The 22,360-nt window shown below is 51.2% G+C and overlaps 1 protein-coding gene across 1 annotated transcript; it reads right to left on the bottom strand.

Annotated features, from left to right (window-relative positions):
• Positions 1-1,537: 1,537 nt before the first annotated feature.
• Positions 1,538-22,308, bottom strand: CTCFL (CCCTC-binding factor like). Its single transcript, XM_049777038.1, has 12 exons — positions 22,286-22,308; positions 15,094-15,332; positions 14,165-14,703; positions 12,600-12,792; positions 10,122-10,292; positions 9,566-9,699; positions 8,837-8,957; positions 8,305-8,454; positions 6,959-7,119; positions 3,981-4,163; positions 2,065-2,158; positions 1,538-1,680 (listed from the first exon to the last, which is right to left on the bottom strand). Exons 1-12 carry the CDS (start codon positions 22,306-22,308, stop codon positions 1,538-1,540), a joined length of 2,151 nt encoding a protein of 716 aa, XP_049632995.1.
• Positions 22,309-22,360: the final 52 nt, after the last annotated feature.

Raw genomic sequence — 22,360 nt, 5'->3', positions numbered from 1 at the left:
TATTGAGTCTTGAAAAAACATCTTTTAAATAACTCTTCTCTACAAAACATCTGTAAACACAGTCAGAATAAGAAACTAGTTGAGTTGACAAGATGTCAACTCAAAATGGGCCCAAGGATAGCACACCACTGACCACAGACTTTTTAGTCTAGGGATTCAATTAACCTGTGGACATGAAGATAAGGTAATATGTCTCAAGTTGGGGGGCTTAATTTATTTATCTCCTCCTTCGGGCTTTGGGGATCCTTTAAACAGAGACAAGCATTTAAAACTCTGAACTGGGGAGTTTGTTTCTCATGTAAAATGGGTGTCAGATCATTAAAAGATAGCCTTAAAAAGCTTCTCAGTTTCTCGGTCAATTATGTTTTTCAGAAAATGAGAAGAATCTGATTTTAGGATTTCTAATGCTTTCAAAACACTGGGAGGAAAAAAAAACTCATTAAAAGTAACTGTGCATAAAAAAGGGAAGAACAAAAATAAAGGAGGTCTAAAAAACTCAGGTGAGATTAGTTCATTGGAAAGATCCAGGAGGAATTCATTCCAGACACTCTGATTGGCCAGTGAGAACTCATCACTAATTATGGGGAAGGAGGTTTGTGTTTTTATTTTTATGTATTTAATTTTTTGTGTGTGTGTTCTTATTTTTAAAGGCCAATTCCTTCTAAGCATGTTTTCTTGAGTATGTTTTTTTTTTACGTCGCTGCTCAACTCTGCCAATGATTGCAAACATTAGGCACTGAGGCACAAGGGGTGCACTGGGAGAGGGTCCCCCCACACACAACCCTTGTGGACAGGGAGGAAGGCTTGGAACCTTAGAAGAGGCAGAGAGAGAGCACTAAGTATTAGTACTTAGAGATCATCGTTTTCATGGTCATGTTTATAAATACAACTCTTCCCCCTCCTCAGAATTAATTCAAAGTGTTAGGGTCGTTTTAAAAGTTATGGGAAGTTCATTGGCATCTAAAATTGCAGCTTAATAAAAGAAATAAAGTCGAATTAAATTAAAATAAAAAATTTTTTTTTGGTTTTTGGGTCACACCTAGCAGCGCTCAGGGTTCCTCCTGGCTCTATGCTCAGAAATCACCCCTGGCAGGCTCTGGGAACCATATGGGATGCCGGGATTTGAACCACTGACCTTCTGCATGAAAGGCAAATGCCTTACCTCCATGCTATCTCTCCGGCCCCAAATGAAAATAAAATTTAAAATAAAATGTCAATCTAAAACGAGTCTTGGGTGCTGGAAAATCAGGACTCTGCTGGCTGTGAGTGACACAAGACCAAGTTTACCAGCCATGTTTGGCAAATGCTGAGCTCTGATCTACCTACACAGTGTAGACAATATTTATTCCCAGTGAGGGCTACTTCTGGGACCCAAGGCCAAGTGTGTGAATTCATAAGTTGGGACTTTGCTTGCCGGTCTGAGACCAGAGCCTTTGAGATTGGAGCCCCTCAAAGGAAATTGGGGAGCATGGGGGAACATCTAAGGCAGAAATGGGCCAAACAACCAAACTCTGGGGCCCTGCAGGGCTCTGGTTCCTCAGTGCTCCATCATACGCAGCATCATTTCACAGCTCACAGCCTCCTTGGGGGTCAGACCTCCTTGAGCCTCGGCAGGGCTGTCACTTGAGCCTCCTGGCATTGGCTCTTCCTGTGTGCTCTCAGCCTCTGGGGCAGTGGAGACTTGGAGTGGGGAAAGGCAGCGAGTTAGTTAAAGAACCCCGAGCTCTTTACGAAAAGTCTGGCCCAGCTGTGGTGGCCAGTGACTGTCCCGGGGCAGCTCAAAGGGGTCACAATGTTGGGGATTCCCAGAGCTGGGAGAGGCAGAAGGAGTCCCAGGGTGCAAGAGGGATCATGGAGGGGACCCTCATCCATGAGTAATGGGGGTCACCTGGAGGGTCTAACTCCCACCCCTCCATTCCACTTCCCCACATCCACTGAATGTTGGGGGTCAAGGTGGGCATGGCCTCCCTTTACAAACAACACCTGCACCTCTCAGAGCCCCAGTAAAGTGGGGACAACAGAACCACTATTGGGGGGGTTGTCCCCAAGTCCTCTGGTACATACCGGAGGCACTGTCTGCACTGCTCGGCTGGGCCGCCTTCGCCTCTCTCCCCTTCTCCAACAGAGAGCACTTCTTTGAGTGCTTCTGCATGTTGTCCTGTGGAAACACGGCAAAAGGCGGTCAGCACCACACACGGCCACAGCTCGGCCTTGGCATGGAGCCCTGAATGCCCCAGGCACTGCTGGGGTGACCTTGGTAGCCCCCAGGTTGGGCCCAAGCAGACCCACAGGTCAGCTGAGCCTCGATTCTCAGCAACAGCCTTGCCCCCTAAACAACAACGCAGGTGGGGGACATTCGACGATCCTGGAAGCACAATCACTCTGCGGCTTTTTGGTTTGGTTTTGGAGACACACCTGCAGCCAGGGGTCCTCTGGCATTCTTGGTTTGGTACTCAGGGACCCTCTGAAGGAGGGTTCTTTTCTGCAGGGATGGGAGCGGCCACCCCAAAATGGGCTGACTGGCCAATTTCTCACTCCCAGAAGTCAGCTAAGGATATCTGTTCTTCTAGAATCTAGAATGTTCTGAGAAAAGAGCTGTACATCCACACAGGAAGAGAACATACACACACGCACACAGACTACAAAAGCACACACAGAGCACCAACATAGAAAACACACGCAGAGGGCCCGGAGAGATAGCACAGCGGCATTTGCCTTGCAAGCAGCCGATCCAGGACCAAAGGTGGTTGGTTCGAATCCCGGTGTCCCATATGGTCCCCTGTGCCTGCCAGGAGCTATTTCTGAGCAGACAGCCAGGAGTAACCCCTGAGCAATGCGGGGTGTGGCCTCAAAACAAAAACAAACAAATAAACAAACAAAAAGAAAACACACATACCACCTCACAGATATGCTCCCGTATAGACACATATACAGCAGAGCACGCACAGCCAACTCACAAACACACACATAGAAAACACACAAACACATTACTGTTCTGAGAACTATGGGCCACTTGGAAAAAGTTACTATGAAAAAGCCTCATCACATACACACAGAGACAGGGGACACAGACATGCACATGCCTATTACGTGAATACATGGACCAAAGAACATTAACACACGTGGAAAAGACACAGAACATGTACACATAGGCATGGAACACACCTAGGACATACACACACCGACAAGGAACTCACACAGAACCTTCAGGCATTACCATGGAACACATACACACATACATGCCACATGCGTACATGGAACATGCAGAGAACATGGACACAAATGGGGCAGACACAGAACAAGCAGACATACATGGAACGCAGAAGAACCTGCATGCACCAACACACAGAACAATACATTGCATGCATACATGGAACATGCAGAGAACAAGAACACACATGTGGCACAGGCTGCGGATATGTACATACAGACACAGAACACACCTAGAACATACACACACTGACATGGAACACACATATAGAGCCTGTATGCACCAACATGGAACGCATGCTCGCACGCACCATGCTTGTAAGAACTAGGCAAGGTTTGCCTACTGTTCCTGCCAACTCCCGCCTCACTCAGCTCCATGGTGAGGCCTGGACGCAGCCCAGGGGCTGAGCCCCAAGTGCTCCCAGGATCTGAGTTTGAGCCTCGCTGACCCCCAGTGGCACAGGGGTGGGGAGAAGTGGAGGTGGGGAACGTCTGCACAAAAGTGTGGCCCCCCTGCCACCACAACCACCAAAAGCACAGGAGGAAAACAAGTGTAGGGCACAGGACCAGGTCAAAACGCGCACACAGGAACACAAGTCCCCGTCTGCACCCGAGACAGTGGGTTCCTCTGCTCACGAAAGGGGTGGACATTTTGACACTTTTCCAGGAACTGGCCCGGGGTGGGGGGTCATTTATGTCCACCCTAATAAGTCTTGGGTACTGTCTGGGTCAGGGACTGCCGGTTGTAGGGCTGTGTGGGGGGCGCTCACCCAGCGGGAGAATCCTTTGGCACAGTGTGGGCACTGGAACACGGTGGGCACGAAGCTGGGGTCGTGGTATTTCTGGTTGTGGTGCGTGAGCAGCTGCTTCTTCAGGAAGTTCTTGCTGCAGATCGTGCAGGAGAAGGGCTTCTCCCCGGTGTGGGTGCGTATATGCACGATGAGGTGGTATTCCTGGGGCAGGAGAGACAGCGGCACCCCCTCTCTGAAACTTGGACACAGTGTGTGAGGGACACGGGGGTCATGCCTGCTCCCCCCTCCCCAAAAGCGCCCAGGCCGGTGTCTCCCATACTTAAAAGTCTGCCAGTAGAGGGAGAGGGAAAGCATAGACTACTAGAATAATGTCACTCATCTGTGGGATATAAGATAAAAGAGAGTATAGTCAGAAGATCCAGGGTCAGGAGGACCCGTCCATGGCAGGAAGCTGGCCACAAATAGTGGGGGCGTGTTAGGGCAGAGGAGGGACCACTATGACAATGACAGATGGAAATGATCACACTGGGCAAGAACTGGGTGCTGAAAGGAGATAAAGTAATATAAAGTAATAATATTGCAAAGTACAGTTCTGGGGGGAAGGGAGGCTGGGAGAGAGAGAGAGAGAGAGAGAGAGAGAGAGAGAGAGAGAGAGAGAGAGAGAGAGAGAGAGAGAGAGAGAAAATGCTTGTCCCAGAGACAAGGTGGGAGGGGGCAAACTGGGGCATTGGTGGTGGGAAATATGCACTGGTAAAGGGTGGTGTACTTTTGGTTTTATTTTTGTTTGGGGGCCACATCAGGGTTCCTTCTGGCTCTGCGCTCAGAAATCACTCCTGGCAGGCTTGGGGGACCATACGGGATGCCAGGGATCGAACATGCATCTATCCTGGATTGGCCACGTGCAAGGCAAACCCCTATCACTGTGCTATCACTCCGGCACCCCCATACCATTGTTTGTAAGTCCCACACAGCTATTCACAGCCTTTCCTTGGCACGGGACTGTTAAGGCAGCAGAAAAAAAGTTTTCACCAACTGTATGGGGTTTTAGCAACAGCAGGTGGCGATGCTGAGAACAACAGAGCCCCAGAGTGAAGGATTTCAAAGCCTGTCACCCCCAAAACAATTCTTGATGGTCTGAGCCAGAGCACAGCGCGGAAGGCACTTACCTTACACATAACTGACCCAGGTTCAATCACCAGCACCTCATAGTACCCCTCCCTCCAGCAGGGAGGCTCAGAGGCGGGTATAACCCCTGAGCACTACTGGGTGTGCCCCCCCCCCCCCAACCTCAACCAAAACAGCAATAGCCTAAAACATCAATTCCTGAGGGTGGGGAAGGACTTTGGTGGATTCAGCTGAGATCAGTGAAATGAAAATTTTTTTTTTGTTTGTTTTTTGTTTTTTGGGCCACACCCGGCAGTGCTCAGGGGTTACTCCTGCTCAGAAATAGCTCCTGGCAGGCACGGGGGACCATATGGGACACCGGGATTCCAACCAACCACCTTTGGTCCTGGATCGGCTGCTTGCAAGGCAAACGCCGCTGTGCTATCTCTCTGGGCCCATGAATTATTTTTTTAAAAAATATGAAAATCGGGGCCGGAGAGATAGCACAGTATTAGGGCGTTTGCCTTGCATACGGCTGACAAGGATGGACCCGGGTTCGATTCCCAGCATCTTTTATGGTCCCCAGGCCAGCCAGGAGCGATTTCTGAGCTCAGAGCCAAGAGTAACCCAAACCTCACCCAAGCAAGTAACATAAAGACACCCAGTGCTCCCATTTCTATGTACTGTTTTATATTTTGGGGCCCCACCTGAGGCTGCATGTGGCTTTGCACTTAGGGATCGCTCCTGAGCCAGCAATCTGGCCCTTCAAGTAAGCACTTGATTTTCAAACGAATTAAGCTCCGATTCAACAAACGACGGTGGAAAATCAAGACTCACTATTTAGGGGCCAGAGCGATAACACAGCAGTAGGGTGTTTGCCTTGCACGAGGCTGACCCAGGATGAACTTGGGTTCGATCCCCGGCATCCCATATGGCCCCCTGTGCCAGGAGCGATTTCTGAGTGCAAAGCCAGGTGTAACCCCTGAGCATCATCTAGTGTGGCCCCACTTAAAGAAAAACAAAACAAAAAGCAAAACCAACAAAAAAAGACTTGCTATTTGGGACATTAATTGTCCAAATGTCCTATGGTGTATGTGACACCCGGATTCACACAGCCAGACACATCTTCCTGCTTCCTCCCTCTTTGGGGAGCCTCTGGGGCCCTTGAGCAGACACGGCAAACACCAACTCTGCTGGTGTACCCCAAAAGCACATCTGGAATCCGAGATGGTGTCAAAGGTCATGTCTACCCCACATCAGCGCCTAATCTCCGGGGGGCAGGAGTTTGTCTGCCCTGTCCCGGGGTCCAGGGCACCACACATGCTGGCCCCCTCCATCCTCCCAAGACAGACTCACTCGGGCTGGGCTACAGCATGAATGTCCCCCAACTCGGACCCCCCTGATCCTCTTTTTCCCAGAAGAGCCAGGCCAGGACTGACTTGGGTGCAAAGCCTCAGTCCAGGACCCACCCAGTATGGCCAGCTCAAATTAAGGTGCTGGAGGCGGGAGAAGAGATGACTCAATTTGGGGTGCAAAGGAATAGGCAGAACCTGGTCACCCCCTCCCCCAGTTCCTGACCCAGAACAGAGACCAGATGAAGGTTCGGGGACAGACAGAATCCCTTCTTGTGGTGCAAGTACCAGGAGCAGAGAACCCCAAAAGGCCCGGACTCCTCAGATTCCCTTCGACCAGACACATGGGGAGGAGGCCTCAGTGTGCTGGGGTGCACAGCTGGGTCACGAAGTCGAATGGCACCCAAGCTGGTGACCGTCAGTGGCTGACAGTGCTTTGAGTCTCCACTTGCCCGTGTTTCCCGGTGGTACCTGTCCCCCTTCCCCCCTCCGACCAATGGGGAGGGCAATGACTGTCTCCCCTTCCCCTTGTCCCTGTACCTGTTTACAAGCGTAGTTGCAATACGTGCACTTGAAACGCTTCTCATTTTGGTGTGTCTTCTGGTGCTGCAGGAGGGCGTAACGCTCGTGGAATGTGGCCGGGCAGAAGCGACACTTAACAGCGACAGACAAGTGGCTGTGCAGGTTGCGCACATGGACGCCTGTGGGAGGGCCAGGGACAGAGTGGGCGCCTCGTTGGATAGGCCTGGACCTGGACAGACTGCCTGCTGTAGGAGGAGGACCCCTGGCAACATCGTGTAGCCTCAAGTAAACTTTTATTTGTAAGCTAGAAAGAGGCCCAGAGGGCTGGGCCATGGGGCCCAATGGTCAGCACATTCCTAGGAGGTGCTAGGCCCCAGTTGAACTCCAGCCCTCCCAGGCCTCGAGTACCCCAGTACCAGCTGCCAGGTGGGAGGCATCAGCATGGAGGGGCCTGTATTTTTCAGGAGGGACCTTGTAAGGCTGAAAGCCAGAGGTCCAGCACCGCCTGGGTTCCAGCCCGGCCTGCCAGAGTCCAGGCCCCCCAGACCCTCTGCCACTCCCACCATGATCTCAAGAAAATGGGGCCAGGCAGCAGCTGTGAGGTGTAAGGGCTTCGGCCTCGTGCAGAGAAAAACCCTGAAGTCAGCTATGAACCCCTCAGCTTGACTTGTTTGATGTCTCTATTGCTGACGTGTGTCTGCGATTCATCTTCCCAGTTGTACCAGGCATGGAACATATAGAAAATGTTCCAGATAATAATACCAGAAGAAGGAAGACTGCTGTAATATGCCCTCACCCTTTCAGAAATGCTTTCCAATCCCTGTGTCTCAGCTCTGGGCAAGCCAATAACTTTGTTGCTGTTGTTGTTGTTGTTTACAAGCATGATTAAGGCATCCTGAGGGCTCCCTTCCATGTGGTGGGTGCTAAGGGGGTGTTTGGGAGAAGTACCCAGAAATGAGGAGAGACCCTCCCACACCTCCACCTCTGAGGTTACCCCAGGTGGGGCAAATCCTGAACTTGGAAGGGGAGCAGACTTTGGGGTTCTCACAGGGAGATGAACCAGCCATCATGGGCCATCCTCACTCATGTCCCCTGTCTTGGCTCTGACATCTGTCCCCTGGTGTCCCAGGTGTGTGTGTATTCATGGTGACCAAGCTTGTTGAGTGTCCCTGGATTCATAAGCAGAGCCTTCTTCCGCAGACCATGGGACTCTGGGGGCCCTGGGACCCTGAGGAAGCAGAGCCCCACAGTGAGGATGCCCCTCGGAAGGATGGCCACAAGGACACGCACTCCCACACTGTGGCCACCAGATGGCACCGCAGGACCGGGGAACACGCCCAGACCGGCATCCTGGTTTCACTCACTCAAGTCGCTCTTCCGGGCGATTTTGGTGGCGCAGTGGGGACACTCATACTTGGGGGCGTTGTCACTGTGTTTCTGCAGCATGTGGGACTTCAAGGAGCCACTCTGCGTGAAGCGCGAGTGGCAGACGGAGCACTCGTAGGGCTTCTCACCTAAAGCAGGGACACACAGGTGACTGCCCCATGGCCGAGAGACTCCCGCATGGACCCCCAGGGACCCCGGTGCTGGCAAGATGTCAGCTTGGCTGCACCGGTGACTGTCCCACCGGTCCCAAGTCACCCACAGGAGGTGCAGGAGTCTGACCTATAGGCAGAGTTGGGGCTGAAGAACCCTGTGGTCAGTCCTGTGGGACTGGGGAAGCACTCGAGGCGGCCGGAGTGGACACACCACGGGGGTCTGTGTGTCCCCAGATGCTGAAGTCTCAGACGAGCCCCCAGGCCTGAGTTGGAAAGTCCGGACCCCTCTGGGGTACGCCGGGGCTTTCACGCACGCTCCCCACCCAGTGCCCCAAGCGGACCTGGACCCAGCTCGTACCCGTGTGTGTCCTCATGTGACGCTTGAGCTTGTAGGCGTCCCTGCTGGCATAGCTGCACTGGCAGCAGCTGAAGGGCCTCTCATCCGTGTGGGTGCGGACATGGCGCTTCAGCTTGCTCGCCTGGACAGACAGACAGACAGACAGACCCCAGTGGCACAATGGACAGTGCATACTCAGGCCCATGCAGGGAGACCAGGCCTCCTCCGCCAACATGCCTACCCGCACCGCCGGGAGCACCGGGGGAGTTGGAAGGTTTCCCTGTTCTAAGCCAGGGACAACAGGGAGCAGGAGAGCACTGTCTCTGGAGTCCCGCTTTCCTTTCATCCCAGAGCTGGGCAACAATGGGTACCCAGACATTCCTTGCTGGCAGCCCCAGCTGTGAGCGGCCAGGCAGTAAGAAGCCTTTATTTGGGGTGCCTGAGCATACACCCTGCAACATCAGGGGTCACCCTGGGCTCTGTAATCTACTCCTGGCAGTGTTTGGGGGACCCTGTGCGGTGGGTCCGCTCAGGTCACCGAGATGCTGGGGAAAGGGCTCTCACCCTGCCGCCCCTTACCAGGAGCCTGAGAGGAAGCACCAGCGGCTTGGCTGTTTTGTGCGACCCCAGCATGGGCCAAACCTGGTCGGGAGCTGCAGTGGTTAGAGGTGCCAGGACGCGCCCCTTTGCCCTTGCAGTTATCCCCGTTTGCTGGCAGCTTCCGGGCGCTTGGAAGCTGGTGGGACTCACCTCTACACTCTCGTATCCGCACTGGGAGCACTTGAAGGGTTTCTCATGGGTGTGCTTGTAGCGTTGATGCCGAATGAGCTCGCCGCTGGTGACAAAAGCCATGTCACAGTCTCCACACTTGTACGGCTTGGTCCCTGCAAAATCACCGGGTGTCCTTGGAAGGTGCAGCAGACCCTGTTTCTGAACAACTGATGCTGGTTCCACCCCCACCATCTCCCAGTGGGGCTTCAGCGATTGGGGTGAGCTTTAAACTTTCAGAGCTCCAGGAGACACAGGAAAAATCTTGGCCTGGTGCAGTATTTCCCGTCAACATCAAAGATCGAGAGAGACATCAAGGTGGCCAAACACCAGCCATACAGATGCGAGGCTCCGAGTTTGATCCCTGCCCCTGTCCATGTGCCACGCTTGATGCAGGCACCGTAGCTGAGTGGGTGAATGTGTGAGTCACAGCGGCCTTGACATGGAGGGGGAGTAAACATCGTGAACTAAACTCATACCTGAATTTCGGGGCTACGGAGTACAGGGGAGAGTCTCAGGACGTGGGGCCAAGTCTCACCTGTGTGTGTATTGATGTGGTTCCGTAGCAGGGAGATGGTGCGGAAGGTCTTGGGACACAGGTGACAGGCTTGCGTCTTCTCATCCGTGTGCGTCTTCATGTGCCGGGTGAGGCTGCTTGCTCGGGATGTGGTGAAGTCACAGAGTTTGCACTGGAAGGTTCGCTTCATTCCTAAGCGAGATGTGGGATAGGAAAGGGGGAGCTACAGGGACCCCTGTGACCCTTTAAACACAGCTCCAGCCCAGTTTGTCTCACGCATCTCTGGAGATGCAGCCATTGCTGCTCAGGACAGACAAACCCAAAGTATGAGAAACCCACAGGTCTGTTGCCCACTTGATGTGTGTGTGTGTGTGTGTGTGTGTGTGTGTGTGTGTGTGTGTGTGTGTGTGCCTGCTCAGTTGTAAGCCATAACAAAACCAGGCGTGCTAGAGAGGAACAGGGTGCCACACTGGGGTCTCCTGGGCTTTTCAAGTGCAGGCCCAAGAGGAAATGGGACCCCCAAACCTCCCTTCTTGACGGGAAAATGAAGCAACTTCCCCAGTTTTTCCATCCCCACTGGAGGGGCCACAAAAATCGGCCACAAGGCTGCTGTCCCCAACCACAGCTCGAGCTATGTCTTGCTCTTCCATTAGGCTGAAAAGGGCCAGGAAAGACCATACCATATTATACCCCAAAATCTGTTTTGCAGCCACCACCAGTCTGTGGAGCACCTGGGCACCATCCTGAGCTGCCAGGGTAGCCTGTTCCCATCCCTGCATTAGATCAGATCCTGCTACCCAGGACTGAGGTGCAAACAAGTGCCCGAGGAGGCCCCCAGCCCTCCCTGTATCCAGGGCAGTGAGTCCTGATACGCTTCAAGGCTCAGACAATTTGGACAATCCCAGATGACCAGGGAAACTAGCAGCATCTGTGTTATAGGTGTGGATAGGTGGATATTACCAATGAACTCAGCTTTCATAAACACATTTTTACCAAGGATTTGAGGAACAGCCACTGAGGACCTTCTGTAAAAGTTCCTGACAAGCAAATAAGGTGCCACAGTGAGAGACAAGATAGTGGAACTCCACCTGAACCCACTTCTGGCACCAAGTGCCCCGATTTGGAGCTTAGCTGTGGGAGGCAATGATATGGTAAAGTCTAAAAGCCCAGCTTCGGTACATGCAGTGGAAAGCCTGACAAAGACCATGAGGATGGGGGTCCTGGAGATAGCCTGACACTTAGGGGCTCAGGATGTCCACAGGATCTGAGTTTCAAACTAAGTACCACTTGGTGTGTTGGGCATGTAGGGGAGTTGCTCTGCACAAAGCCTATCTGGATTCAATCTGTCCCATCCCATGTGTCCTCCCACTAGCCTGCTAGGAGTGGCCTTTGAGCACAGAGCCAGGAGTCTAGGTGTGGCCCATAAACCAAAACAACAACAACAACAACAACAACAACAACAAAAAAAGAGATTAATCAAAGGTCATGGTTCATTTCAGGCATGAGTGGCAACTATTTATAAAATCTTCTCGGGCCGGAGAGATAGCATGGAGGTAAGGCATTTGCCTTGCATGCAGAAGGTCATTGGTTCGAATACTGGCATTCCATATTGTCCTCCGAGCCTGCCAGTAGCATTTCGGAGTGTAGAGCCAGGAGTAACCCCTGAGCACTGCCGTGTGTAACCCAAAAACAAAAACAAAAAAAAATTATCTCCAAGAAATCTCAGGCTTGGAAATAGTAGAAAAAGACCTTGAATTAACAGTCATACACAAACTTTTCTAGGAACCAGTGAAAATGATGTTTCACCATTAAAAAAATGGTAGAGACCAACCCAGGGACCTTACTGCACAGAAATCCTGGATTGCAAAGCACAGTGATAAGGAGAAATGCACCAGAAGAAAGTATTAGTGAGCTTGAAGACAGGTCAGTGGAGATAGTTTTATTGAAAGAAAAAAAATGGCTAAGACAAGTAAGGAATCATAAGAAACTGGGGCTTCACCAGACACATATATGCCAGGAAGGCAGGAAGGGATAGGAGAATTACTTAAAGGACTGTTGAGTACATCCTCAAATTTTTTTTGGGGGGGGGGGTGTCATATGTGGCAGTGCTCAGGGATTACTCCTGGCTCTGTGCTCAGAAATAGCCTCTGGCAGGCTCGGGAGACCATATGGGATGTTGGGGATGGAACCTGGGTCCTTCCTGGCTCCATCTCATGCAAGGCAAATGCTCTACTGCTCTGCTGTCTCTCCAGCCTGGTACATCCCCAAATTCTGATGAAAAAAATTAATCCAGGGGCCTGAGAGACAACACAGCAAGGAGGGCGTTTTCCTTGTATGCAGCAGACCCAAATTTGATCCTCAATATCCCATATGTTCCTTGAACCCGACGAGAGTAATTCCTGCGTGCAAAATCAGGAGTGACTCTGTGATCCCCTAAAACGTTGGCCAGCTGAAATATCGGGGAGCTTCTTCTCACCATCTCTCAGCAAAGCCGCCTACCTGCAGCCTTTGTTGGATCGTTGAGTGCAGCGGCTGCAACCGGCTTATCTCCTGGTTCTTCCACCGTCAGGTTAGAAGTTGTGAAGGTAATCTTATCTCTCCTCTCCTCTCTAGGCATGACTTCCAGAAGAAAGAGTGGTACAGGAGGTTGGATGGTCAATTCCTCAGCCGACTGCTGCTCACTCCTTTCCAGCTAGAATCCAAAGGAGGGTATCAAATGGCTAAAGAAACGGTGGTGCATATACACAACGAAATATTACGCAGCCAACAGGAGAGATGAAGTCATGAAATTTTCCTATACATGGATGTACATGGAATCTATCAGGCTGAGTGAAATAAGTCTGAGGGAGAGAGGTAGACGCAGAATAGTCTCACTCATCTGTGGGTTTTAAGAAAAATAAAAGACATTTTTGCAATAATCCTAAGAGACAAAAGAGAGGAGGGCTGGAAGGTCCAGCTCACGACATGAAGCTCACCACAAAGAGTGATACGTGCAGTTAGAGAAATAACTACACTGAGAACTACCATAACCATGTGAGTGAATGAGGGAACTGGAAAGCCTGTCTAGAGTACAGGTGGGAGTGGGGTGGGGTGGGATGGAGGAAGATTTGGGGCATTGGTGGTGGGAATGTTGCACTGGTGAAGGGGGGTGCTCTTTACATGACAGAAACCCTACTACAATCATATTTGTAATCAAGCTGTTTAAATAAAAATATAAAATAAATGGAAAAAAAATGAGGGTATCAGGGGGAATGACAGTTTGATTCAACTTTCACGGAGGCCAGAAGAACATCAACAGACACAGAAGGGAGCCTGAGCAATACACAGTACACTTACTTTGCACTCTGCCAACCTGGGTTTCCATCCTCAGCACCTCATGGTCTCTGAGCCCACCAGGAGTGATCCCCGAATATCTCAGGCTTTGACCCCCCCCCAAATTTCAGGTACTTGAGAAGCTTGTCTGCTAGCTCACAACTCTGCTGTTAGATGCTCCCAGAATACCAGAGATACATTCCCTTTACCTATTTTTTTTTCATTTATTTGGGGTTTGGGGCCACACTTGGCGGAGCTCAGGGGTTACTCCTGGCTCTAAGCTCGGAAATTGCTCCTGGCAGACTTGGGGGACCATATGGGATGCTGGAACTCGAACAACCCAGGTCTGTCCTGTGTAGGCCACTATCAGTTCGGCCTCCACACCCCTTTTTCTAACACAAGATGCACTTTACAGGATTCTACTTAACTCCCCCCCTTTTTTTTCTTGGTTTTTGGGTCACACCCGGCAGTGCTCAGGGGTCACTCCTGGCTCTAGGCTCAGAAATCGCTCCTGGCATGTTCGGGGGACCATATGGGATGCTGGGATTTGAACCACCATCCTTCTGCATGGAAGGCAAACGCCTTACCTCCATGCTATCTCTCCGGCCCCTTAACTTCCCTTTCTAAACTGCTGAAAAGGAACTTGCAGTCAATCTCCCCTGATTTTTCTGGCTTGGGGTTCACTCAGCACACACCCATACGCATCGCGTTGAGTCCCCCCTCAGGGGTTTGCTAACCCAACCCATCTATACCTCTAGCACGTCGGCAAACTTTGGTTCTCCCTGGGCATTGCCCACCAGCAACCCTAGAATCTGCTGCAGCTCGAAGACCCCCTCCTGCAGGTTGATGGTGAAGCAGACTGAGGGTGGCTGCAGACTCAGCAGGGGGCCCCCTGCCCACTGCTGCATCATCTCTGCAGTGGCGCCTCCTTCCTGCTGCATCACTGTCGCAGCATTGCCGGCGGCCTGTGGCTGCATCACTGGGGCCTCCTGAAAGCCGGGCATCAGGCAGCCCAGGGCCAGGAGCTCGGCCCTCTCGTTGGTAAGCTGCAACGTGAGGTCTGGCTCCTGGTCGCTGGTCCTGCTCAGCACCACCTCCTGGGCCACCTCGGGGACTTGGAGGCCTTCAGGGCCTTCAAGGCCCAGATCCCAGGAACCTGGGTACTGGCTGCATGCTGTTTTCTCCTCCTCCTCCTCTTCTTTCACTGCAGGTTGCTCTGGAAATGCCCCTTGCATTTCCATCTTCTTGATTTGGGTGAAGTGCCCGGGGGTGGCCATTAAGACTGGCTGACCTGTGGGAGGGAAAAGCAGGCCAGGCAGCTCGGACCCTGACCCAGGATGGTGCATGCATGCTACCCACCTTGCAGACAACCTCATGGGGCTCTGGTTTGCAAAGGCCTCTGGGCCTTGTGGGGTGGGGGTGGGCATGAGAGGTGGCTTCCCCACCCAGAGGGCCCAGATTTTTGGCTCAGAAGATTCTAGAACACTACCCCCTCGTGCATGCACGTTCCAAGCCAATGCCGGGGTGGCATTCCCACCTTGGCACACCTGAGCTGCAAATGGGCACCGCTGGGCCTCATGGTGGGTGGGTTGCTTGGCAGGCTTCTCCTCCCTCCCTCTTGCACCAGGCCCTTGCAACCCTCTCCAGCTTGCACCCGGGCAACCCAGCCGGCGCCCCTCACCTCCAGGCGTGACTTTGCGCTGCCCACCGCACTGCCCAGCACCCCCGGGCAGGGCTCTGCAGGCGCTTCGTGTTGCTGCTCGCGCCAAGCCGATGGACGCTGGCAGGGTGCGAGGAGCAAGGCGCATGCGCGGGCTTGGCTCGTGCAGGGGCGGGGCCAGGGGGAGGAGCTGGGGGCGGGGCTTGTTTTGGGGGTGTCCTGGAGGAGATGGGGAGGGGTCTGCAGGGAGTGTGGGGGGTCTGGGGTGAGAGTGGGGAAGGGACATGAGGTCCACAGGGGGTGCTGGAGGGAATGGGGGGATGTAAGGAGTTGGGGGGCTGGAACTTGGCATAAGGGGGGGTTGCAATTGCATGCTGGGATTTTGAGGTCAAAGAGGAGGTTTCTCCTGCAAAGCCTGCTGGGAATGGGGGTGCAAAGAGGGGTTGGGCACAGATGGGGGAGTCCCTGCAGAGGGTGCTGAGACCAGGACACAGATATGTGGGGTCTCCTGAAGGGGTTGCTGAGGCCAGGAGCCAGATTTGGGGTCCTGCAGAGGATGGGGATATAAAGAGATGGGGGGTTGGGGCTGGGACTTGGCATAAGGGGGGTTGCAATTGCATGCTGGGATTGAGGTCAAAGAGGTTTTTCTTGCAAAGCCTGCTGGGAATGGGGGTGCAAAGAGGGGTTGGGCACAGATGGGGGAGTCCCTGCAGAGGGTGCTGAGACCAGGACACAGATATGTGGGGTCTCCTGAAGGGGTTGCTGAGGCCAGGAGCCAGATTTGGGGTCCTGCAGAGGATGGGGATATAAAGAGATGGGGGGTTGGGGCTGGGACTTGGCATAAGGGGGGTTGCAATTGCATGCTGGGATTGAGGTCAAAGAGGTTTTTCTTGCAAAGCCTGCTGGGAATGGGGGTGCAAAGAGGGATTGGCACAGATGGGGGAGTCCCTGCAGAGGGTGCTGAGACCAGGACACAGATATGAGGGGTCTTTTGTAGGGGTTGCTGAGGCCAGGACCCAGATTTGGGGTCCTGCAGAGGATGGGGATATAAAGAGATGGGGGCTTGGGGCTGGGACGTGGCATAAGGGGGGCTTGCAACGCATGCTGGGATTGAGGTCAAAGAGAGGGTTTCTGCAAAGCCTACTGGGAATGGCGCAAAGAGGGGTAGGACACAGATATGAGGGGTTCTGCAGGGGGCGCTAAAGAGGACGGGGCTATAAGAAGATGGGGGGGGGCTGGAACTTTGCATAGAGGAAGGCTGCAAAGCATGCTGGGATTTGAGATCAAAGAGGGGTTCCTGCAAAGTTTGCTGGGAATGGGGGCACAGAAGGGTAGGACACAGATGAGGGATTTCTGCAGGGGAGCTAGAGCAGAACACAGATGGGGTCGTCCTGCAGGGATGCCGAGGTCAGGAAACAGATTTGGGGTCCTGAGGGGGCGCTAAAGAGGATGGGGCTATATGAAGATGGGGGGCTGAAACTGGGACTCTGCATAGAGAGGGAGGTGCAAAGCATGCTGAGATTGAAGTCAAAGAGAGATACCTGCAAAGCCTGATGGGAATGAGGGCAAAGAGGGGTTGGACAAAAATGCAGAATTCCTGCAAGGGGGACTGAAAATAGGACACAGATTTTTTTTTTTTGGGTCACAAGACCAGGACACAGATGGGGTTCTTGCAGGAGATGATGAGAACAGGACACAGATATGTGAAGTTCCTGCAGGGGGCTCTAGACCAGGACACAGATATGAGGGGATGCACCTTAGAGCCCTTGTCGCCCCCAAAGGTCTGTTCAGTCAGGGGTTCCTGGGCTTTTTTTTAAATATCTTTATTTAAGCACCATGATTACAAATATGTTTGTAGTTGGGTTTCAGTGATAAAAAAAAAAAAAACATTCCCCTTCACCTGTGCAACCTTCCCACCACCAGTGCCCCCCCTCCCATCTCCCTCCTCCCCACATCTATATTCATTGCAGCACTATTTACAATAGTCAGAATCTGGAAACAACCCAGATGCCCTTCAACAGACGAATGGTTAAAGAAACTGTGGTACATCCACACACTGGAATACTATGGAGCCATCAGGAAAGATGAAGTCATGGAATTTTCCTATACATGGATAGACATGGAAACTACGATGGTGAGGGAAATGAGTCAGAGGGAGAGAGATAGACATAGAATAAATAGTCTCACTCATCTGTGGGATTTAAAAAAAAATAAAGACATTACTGTGATAATACCCAGAGACAATAGAGATGAAGGCTGGAAGGACCTGTCTATGATATGAAGCTTACCACAAAGAGTGATGCGTGCAGTTAGGGAAATAACTACATTAACTATCTTGAAATTAAATTCCTGGACTTCTGCCCTTGCTTCAGAAGATGCTGCTTTGTGTCTCACTCTGTCCCCAATAGCAGCTTCTTCTGGCCAGCTTGAAGGTCTGCTTGCAGCACCAGGAAAGGCTCTGTGTTGTTTTGGGGGGGGGAGACGTTGAGGGATATGAGGGACCTGCAAACCTGGAGCAGGACTGTTTGCTCCATACCTTCTTTTCGAAAGGAAGAGTTGAATGGAAGGTTCCGTCCCAAATGTTTGGTTGGATGGTTCGAAGCCCAAAGACAGAAGCGAAACAGGGACAAGCACAAAGAGAAAGGAGAGTGTCCCAGGAAAGGAAGAAGGGAGGACATGTGTGTGTGTGTGTGTGTGTGTGTGTGTGTGTGTGTGTGTGTGTTTGCATGTGTTTGTACAGATTTGCCTGGGTGTGCGGGTTTGTGGTATGTGTCTTTCAGGAAGACTTAGACTTGGGGGTGTGGAGGGCTGCACTGGGGGTGAGATTTATGGATTGATTGCAGATAGAGGAAAAGGGGTTCTGCAGAGAATGCAGGGCCATGGAGAGGAAAAGAAGAGGGCGCAGTCAGGGACTTGGGCAGTGGATGAAGAGGGGAGCAGAGAGGCCCAAAGGGGAACCAAGGACTTGACTTGGGGGTCAACGAAAGAGGAGGAGCAGAAAGGCCTAAAGAGGACTCAGGGACTTGGAGTGAGGATAAGGTTGGGGAACAGAAATGCCAGAAGGGGGTGCTGGAGCAAGACTCATCTCCAAACGCGTTTGTCCCACAATGACTGGTGAGACACTCAATAACTTGAAGTTGTCCTCCCATTTCTACTAGTGTTGAGGTTAGGAGCTAATTCCCTTGTGTCCCTGCCCCAGTGTGCTTGTTGGTTATGTTAAGTGCCATAGGACTCTGACAGGGTCGATTTGGGCTGTGCACGCTGAAGGGAGGTAAATACTTGAAGGTCGCTGGGAAAATAGCGAGTTCTAATAAGTTCTTTTAGATCATTTAAATGAGTTTTTCTGGTTGAACACGCTCCACGTACTTAATACCTTCTCAGGCAATTTTGCATTATTGCTTTAGTGTTTGTACCACAGACAGTTTTGCCAGTATTTATATTATGAATGTGTGCTTGGAAATTTCAACAACTGATCCCAAAAGGGTGGCTGTAAGGAGGGGGGAGAGCTGAAAAGGTGCTGGGCCGGGGGATACGGGGTGGGGAGGATGAGGGGATGGGTGCAGCCAGTTTTCAGACCCAGATTCTGAGAGTGCTTGGGTACACAGGCATACACTTTGGCTTTCTTTGCTTGGCTTTGGGCCAATCTTGGGGACCTTCTTGAGAGACATGACATGAGGTACCTCTCAGGCAATGGAAATAGAGGCTAAGGGCTCCCAGAAACCATTCTCTGCCAGGATGCAGTGAAGAAGGGGTCGGGCTTGATGGACGTAATGGTGGTCCTCGTGTAGGCCCAGTTCCTTGAAGATGCCCAAGCAACTCACCCCAGGCTGCACCCAGAGATGCCTGGAAAATAAGGGGTGCTCCTCAGAGTCTCTTCACCCCCAGGGTGTGGAGGTCTCTCTAAGATTGTGACCACCTTCCATGGTCTACTAGACACTTAGGCCTTGGGGCCCTCAGCCCCCCTGCTGGGCTGGCTAGTAAGTTATCAGAGGGCTCTGGACAGCGCAAGTATGGTTTCCTGTGTGCTGACAGGCCCTCCTGCCTGGTCTCCCTCATGCTCTGTTTCTAATTCTAATTAATCAATTGATCCATTTGGTGGAACATTTATTAACGTCTCACTGCCTATCTGGAGCTATGGATTGGTCTTCCTGCTCATCCATCTATGATCGATCCATAACTCATTGTCCAATTGTCTGTGTTCTGAGCCATGATACATCATATGTTCATAATCGGGCTCCTAGCCCACCCACCCCTTGGTCTATAGCAGGAAAGGTACAGGGCTGGGATCGTGGTCAGTTTTGCTAACCTTGGCTGCAGAGTGTCTGGGACAGACAGACAGACTTGGAGCTGTTCTTGGGAGCAGGTGGATGGGACGGAGTTCAGTGCTTCCTCCCCTCCTCTCCCCCCAACAACAATACCCATGTCTGCTCACTGCTTCCACCATGGGGAACGAAGCCGAACCCGGATTTCCCATCCTTGCAACTGGCCTCAACCCATAATGATATTCCTAAACTGTGCCTTTTACTGAAGCAAACAAATCACTCCACTAACTTCTTCCTTCGGGGAAATCTTTCTGGAAATTTCTTGTTCATTCATGCTGTAGGTATTTGTAACGCACTCAGAGTACCAGGACTGGCCTAGGAGGGTCTCTTGGAAACTTGGACTCCCAAATTTCTTTTCTTTTGGTTTTTGGGACACACCCTAAAGTGCTCAGGGGTTACTCCTGACTCTGCTCTCAGCAATCATTCCTGGCAGGCTCAAGGGACCATATGGGATGCCGGGGATCAAACCTGGGTTAGGCAAAAGCGAGGCAAACACCCTATCTGCTGTGCAATCTCTCCAGCCCTCTGACCCCCACATTTCTTTCTTGGCTGTCAATGAGGCCATGGAGAGATTGGGCCATGTGTTCTGGGGACAGTTCTGCCTGCTGGCAGCATGGCTGGGACTTGGCTGAGGGGTGGAACCCAGATATTTTGTCAGCTGAGGCAAGTCTAAAATTTGGGGAAATATCCCTTGCTTTATTATTATTATTTGCATTCATTTGCTTTATTTCCCCTCTAGCGCCTAACTCTCCTTCTCAAACAGAGGTGTTTGCCCTTGCAGGTGTCATAAAGGCCATTTGTCCCCAAAAGGTACATAAACACCCAAAACTGACTCCAGCCAATGGCCACAAAGGAGTGTCTGTTCTGACAGGCCAGGGAGCCTGTTGGGTAAATTGTTTTTATACGGATCATTCTACTTTGAACTTTGCTATGGACACAGGGAAAATGTACTTGATTTCGTGAGCAATGCAGCTCTGCTTGGCCATGGGGCTCAGGAGTTTGGGCACAAACAAGACCCAGGAGAGAACCTTTCCAACCATATGGAATGTTCTGGAGAAGGGACGAAGCCTGGAAACAGCCGGGAAATTGTAGCTGGAGTTCCAGAAATTGGTCCCTCTGAACTTCTGCCTTCTTTGACAAGTTGAAATGAAAAATGACTGACCACTTGCTTTCCTGCCTGATTTAAAGGGAGCCTGGGAATAAGCATCTTGGAAAATGCTGGAAATACTCTTTCTCTTCATGCCTGGCTGGCTGGTATTAGTTTGTAACTAAAGCTGAAGGAAAGAACCAAAGGGAAGGATTTGTGTCTGTCTTCAACATGAGTTCTTTACTTCATCATCACGGATGAAAATACCAACAATGAATCTGTTTTATGTTGTTTGGGGAAAAAAATCTTAGGAATGACAACTCTAAAAATAAATTCCAAAGTGTAACATGAACCATCACCCTAGTTTTCAAAAGTGAATTTTCTGCTTTGTTTGTTTGTTTTAACTGGAATCGTTGTTCTTTATTTGTCAGATTCTAAAATAAATAGCTCTGCCCACTAAAAAAATAAAACAAAATAAAATAAATTCCAAGAGTTGCTGGACTGTGCTCCTTTGGCCTCTAGGACACCCCAAATATTTAACTGCATTCACCAGGCCCACCTAACATACTACCAGACACAGCACGGCCACTTGTGTGACCTTTATCTAGTTTCATCTGAGTCTCTATTTCTCCTCAATAACTAAAACTTCATCATCAGACCATCTTACTTTTATTTCTGCACAGTAAAAAAAAAAAAGAAGAAGAAGCTAATCTTTGTCAAGTACTTAAAAGGAACATAGAACTTGGGTCTAGAAAAAAAAAACCACACAGATGTGAGTGATTGCATTGTTCTTACCTGTTTTTGAGCAACTGCTCCCCCTCCCCAAATCTTCCTGTCACCGAATGCTGCAAGGCGTTCAAACTTCACTTTTAAGAGTGCTTTTAGCCTGTTCTAAAATTAAATACTTCTTTGGAAAAATGACATCCTGAGATCCGGCACAGCACAGATAAAATGGATTATTTTGCACTTTAAAGTTTCTCAAGTTGGTGTAGCATAAAAAATAAAGTTAAGTTTGCTGGTATGGCCGGTTAGCACCTAATTAGATGTTACTTAGAGGCAGGTAATTCTCCTCTTAAAACCAGGGATATTGGAGGTCAGGGAGGGGCATCTGTCTGGTCAGTGGAGCTGAAAACTCATGGCTTCGAGCTCCCTGCTCAAGCTGGACTTGATTTTCCAAGGACACTCGCTGCTTCTGGCAACTTGATTTTCTCTTGTGTGCTCTCCTCACTGCAGAGAGGGCAGTGTCTGCAGAATCAGGGTCCCTAGATGTCTCCCTCTTGCCCCTGAGATCTATGTCTGGGTTTGAATCCACTCCTGGAATGAAACAGAAGCATGTTGAAGGGTTTATTCAAAGGTCCCCAAGGTCAGGAAGAGCTGCTGATGGAGCAAGAAGAAATGTGCCGGCAAACACCATCTTGAAGGCAAAGGGCAGACAGCCTCAAGACCCACAGAAACTAGGGGCTGGAGAGATGGCACAGCTGTAGGGCGTTTGCCTTGCATGTGACCGACCCAGGAGGGACCTGGTTTGATTCCCGGCATCCCATCTGGTCCCCCCAGCCTGCCAGGAGCTATTTCTGAGTGCAGAACCAGAAGTAACTCTTGAACACCTCCAGGTGTGGCCTAAAAACCAATCAATCAATAAAGTTTAAAAATAAAAAAGACCCCCAGAAGCTGGGCCCCGACTTTGTGAACACAGGAGAAGGGCCTCCAAAGGAGCTAGTGCCACTTTCCCTGGGCCAGGAGGGAAGAAAGTTCTCATGCCCAGAATCCAGATCAGAGAAATTTGCAGCGTGCCTTTGCCTACAGCAGCTCGCCTGGGCAGCCCATGTTGTACTCTTGTTTTCAGAGCCCCTGGCATGGGTCGGCTGACACTATGCTC

Source organism: Suncus etruscus, chromosome 7 (genome assembly GCF_024139225.1).
Source record: "Suncus etruscus isolate mSunEtr1 chromosome 7, mSunEtr1.pri.cur, whole genome shotgun sequence".
NCBI classification, from domain to species: Eukaryota; Metazoa; Chordata; class Mammalia; order Eulipotyphla; family Soricidae; genus Suncus; species Suncus etruscus.
This window is presented reverse-complemented; position numbering and strand designations above follow the sequence as displayed.

Coding starts and splice junctions, on each gene's coding strand:
- CTCFL (XM_049777038.1), bottom strand. CDS start 22,308: ATGGGCTGCCCAGGCGAGCTGCT. Junction 14,704..15,093: donor GCGCAAAGTCACGCCTGGAG/GTGAGGGGCGCC, acceptor TCCCTCCCACAG/GTCAGCCAGTCTTAATGGCC. Junction 12,793..14,164: donor AGTTTGCCGACGTGCTAGAG/GTATAGATGGGT, acceptor TTTGGATTCTAG/CTGGAAAGGAGTGAGCAGCA.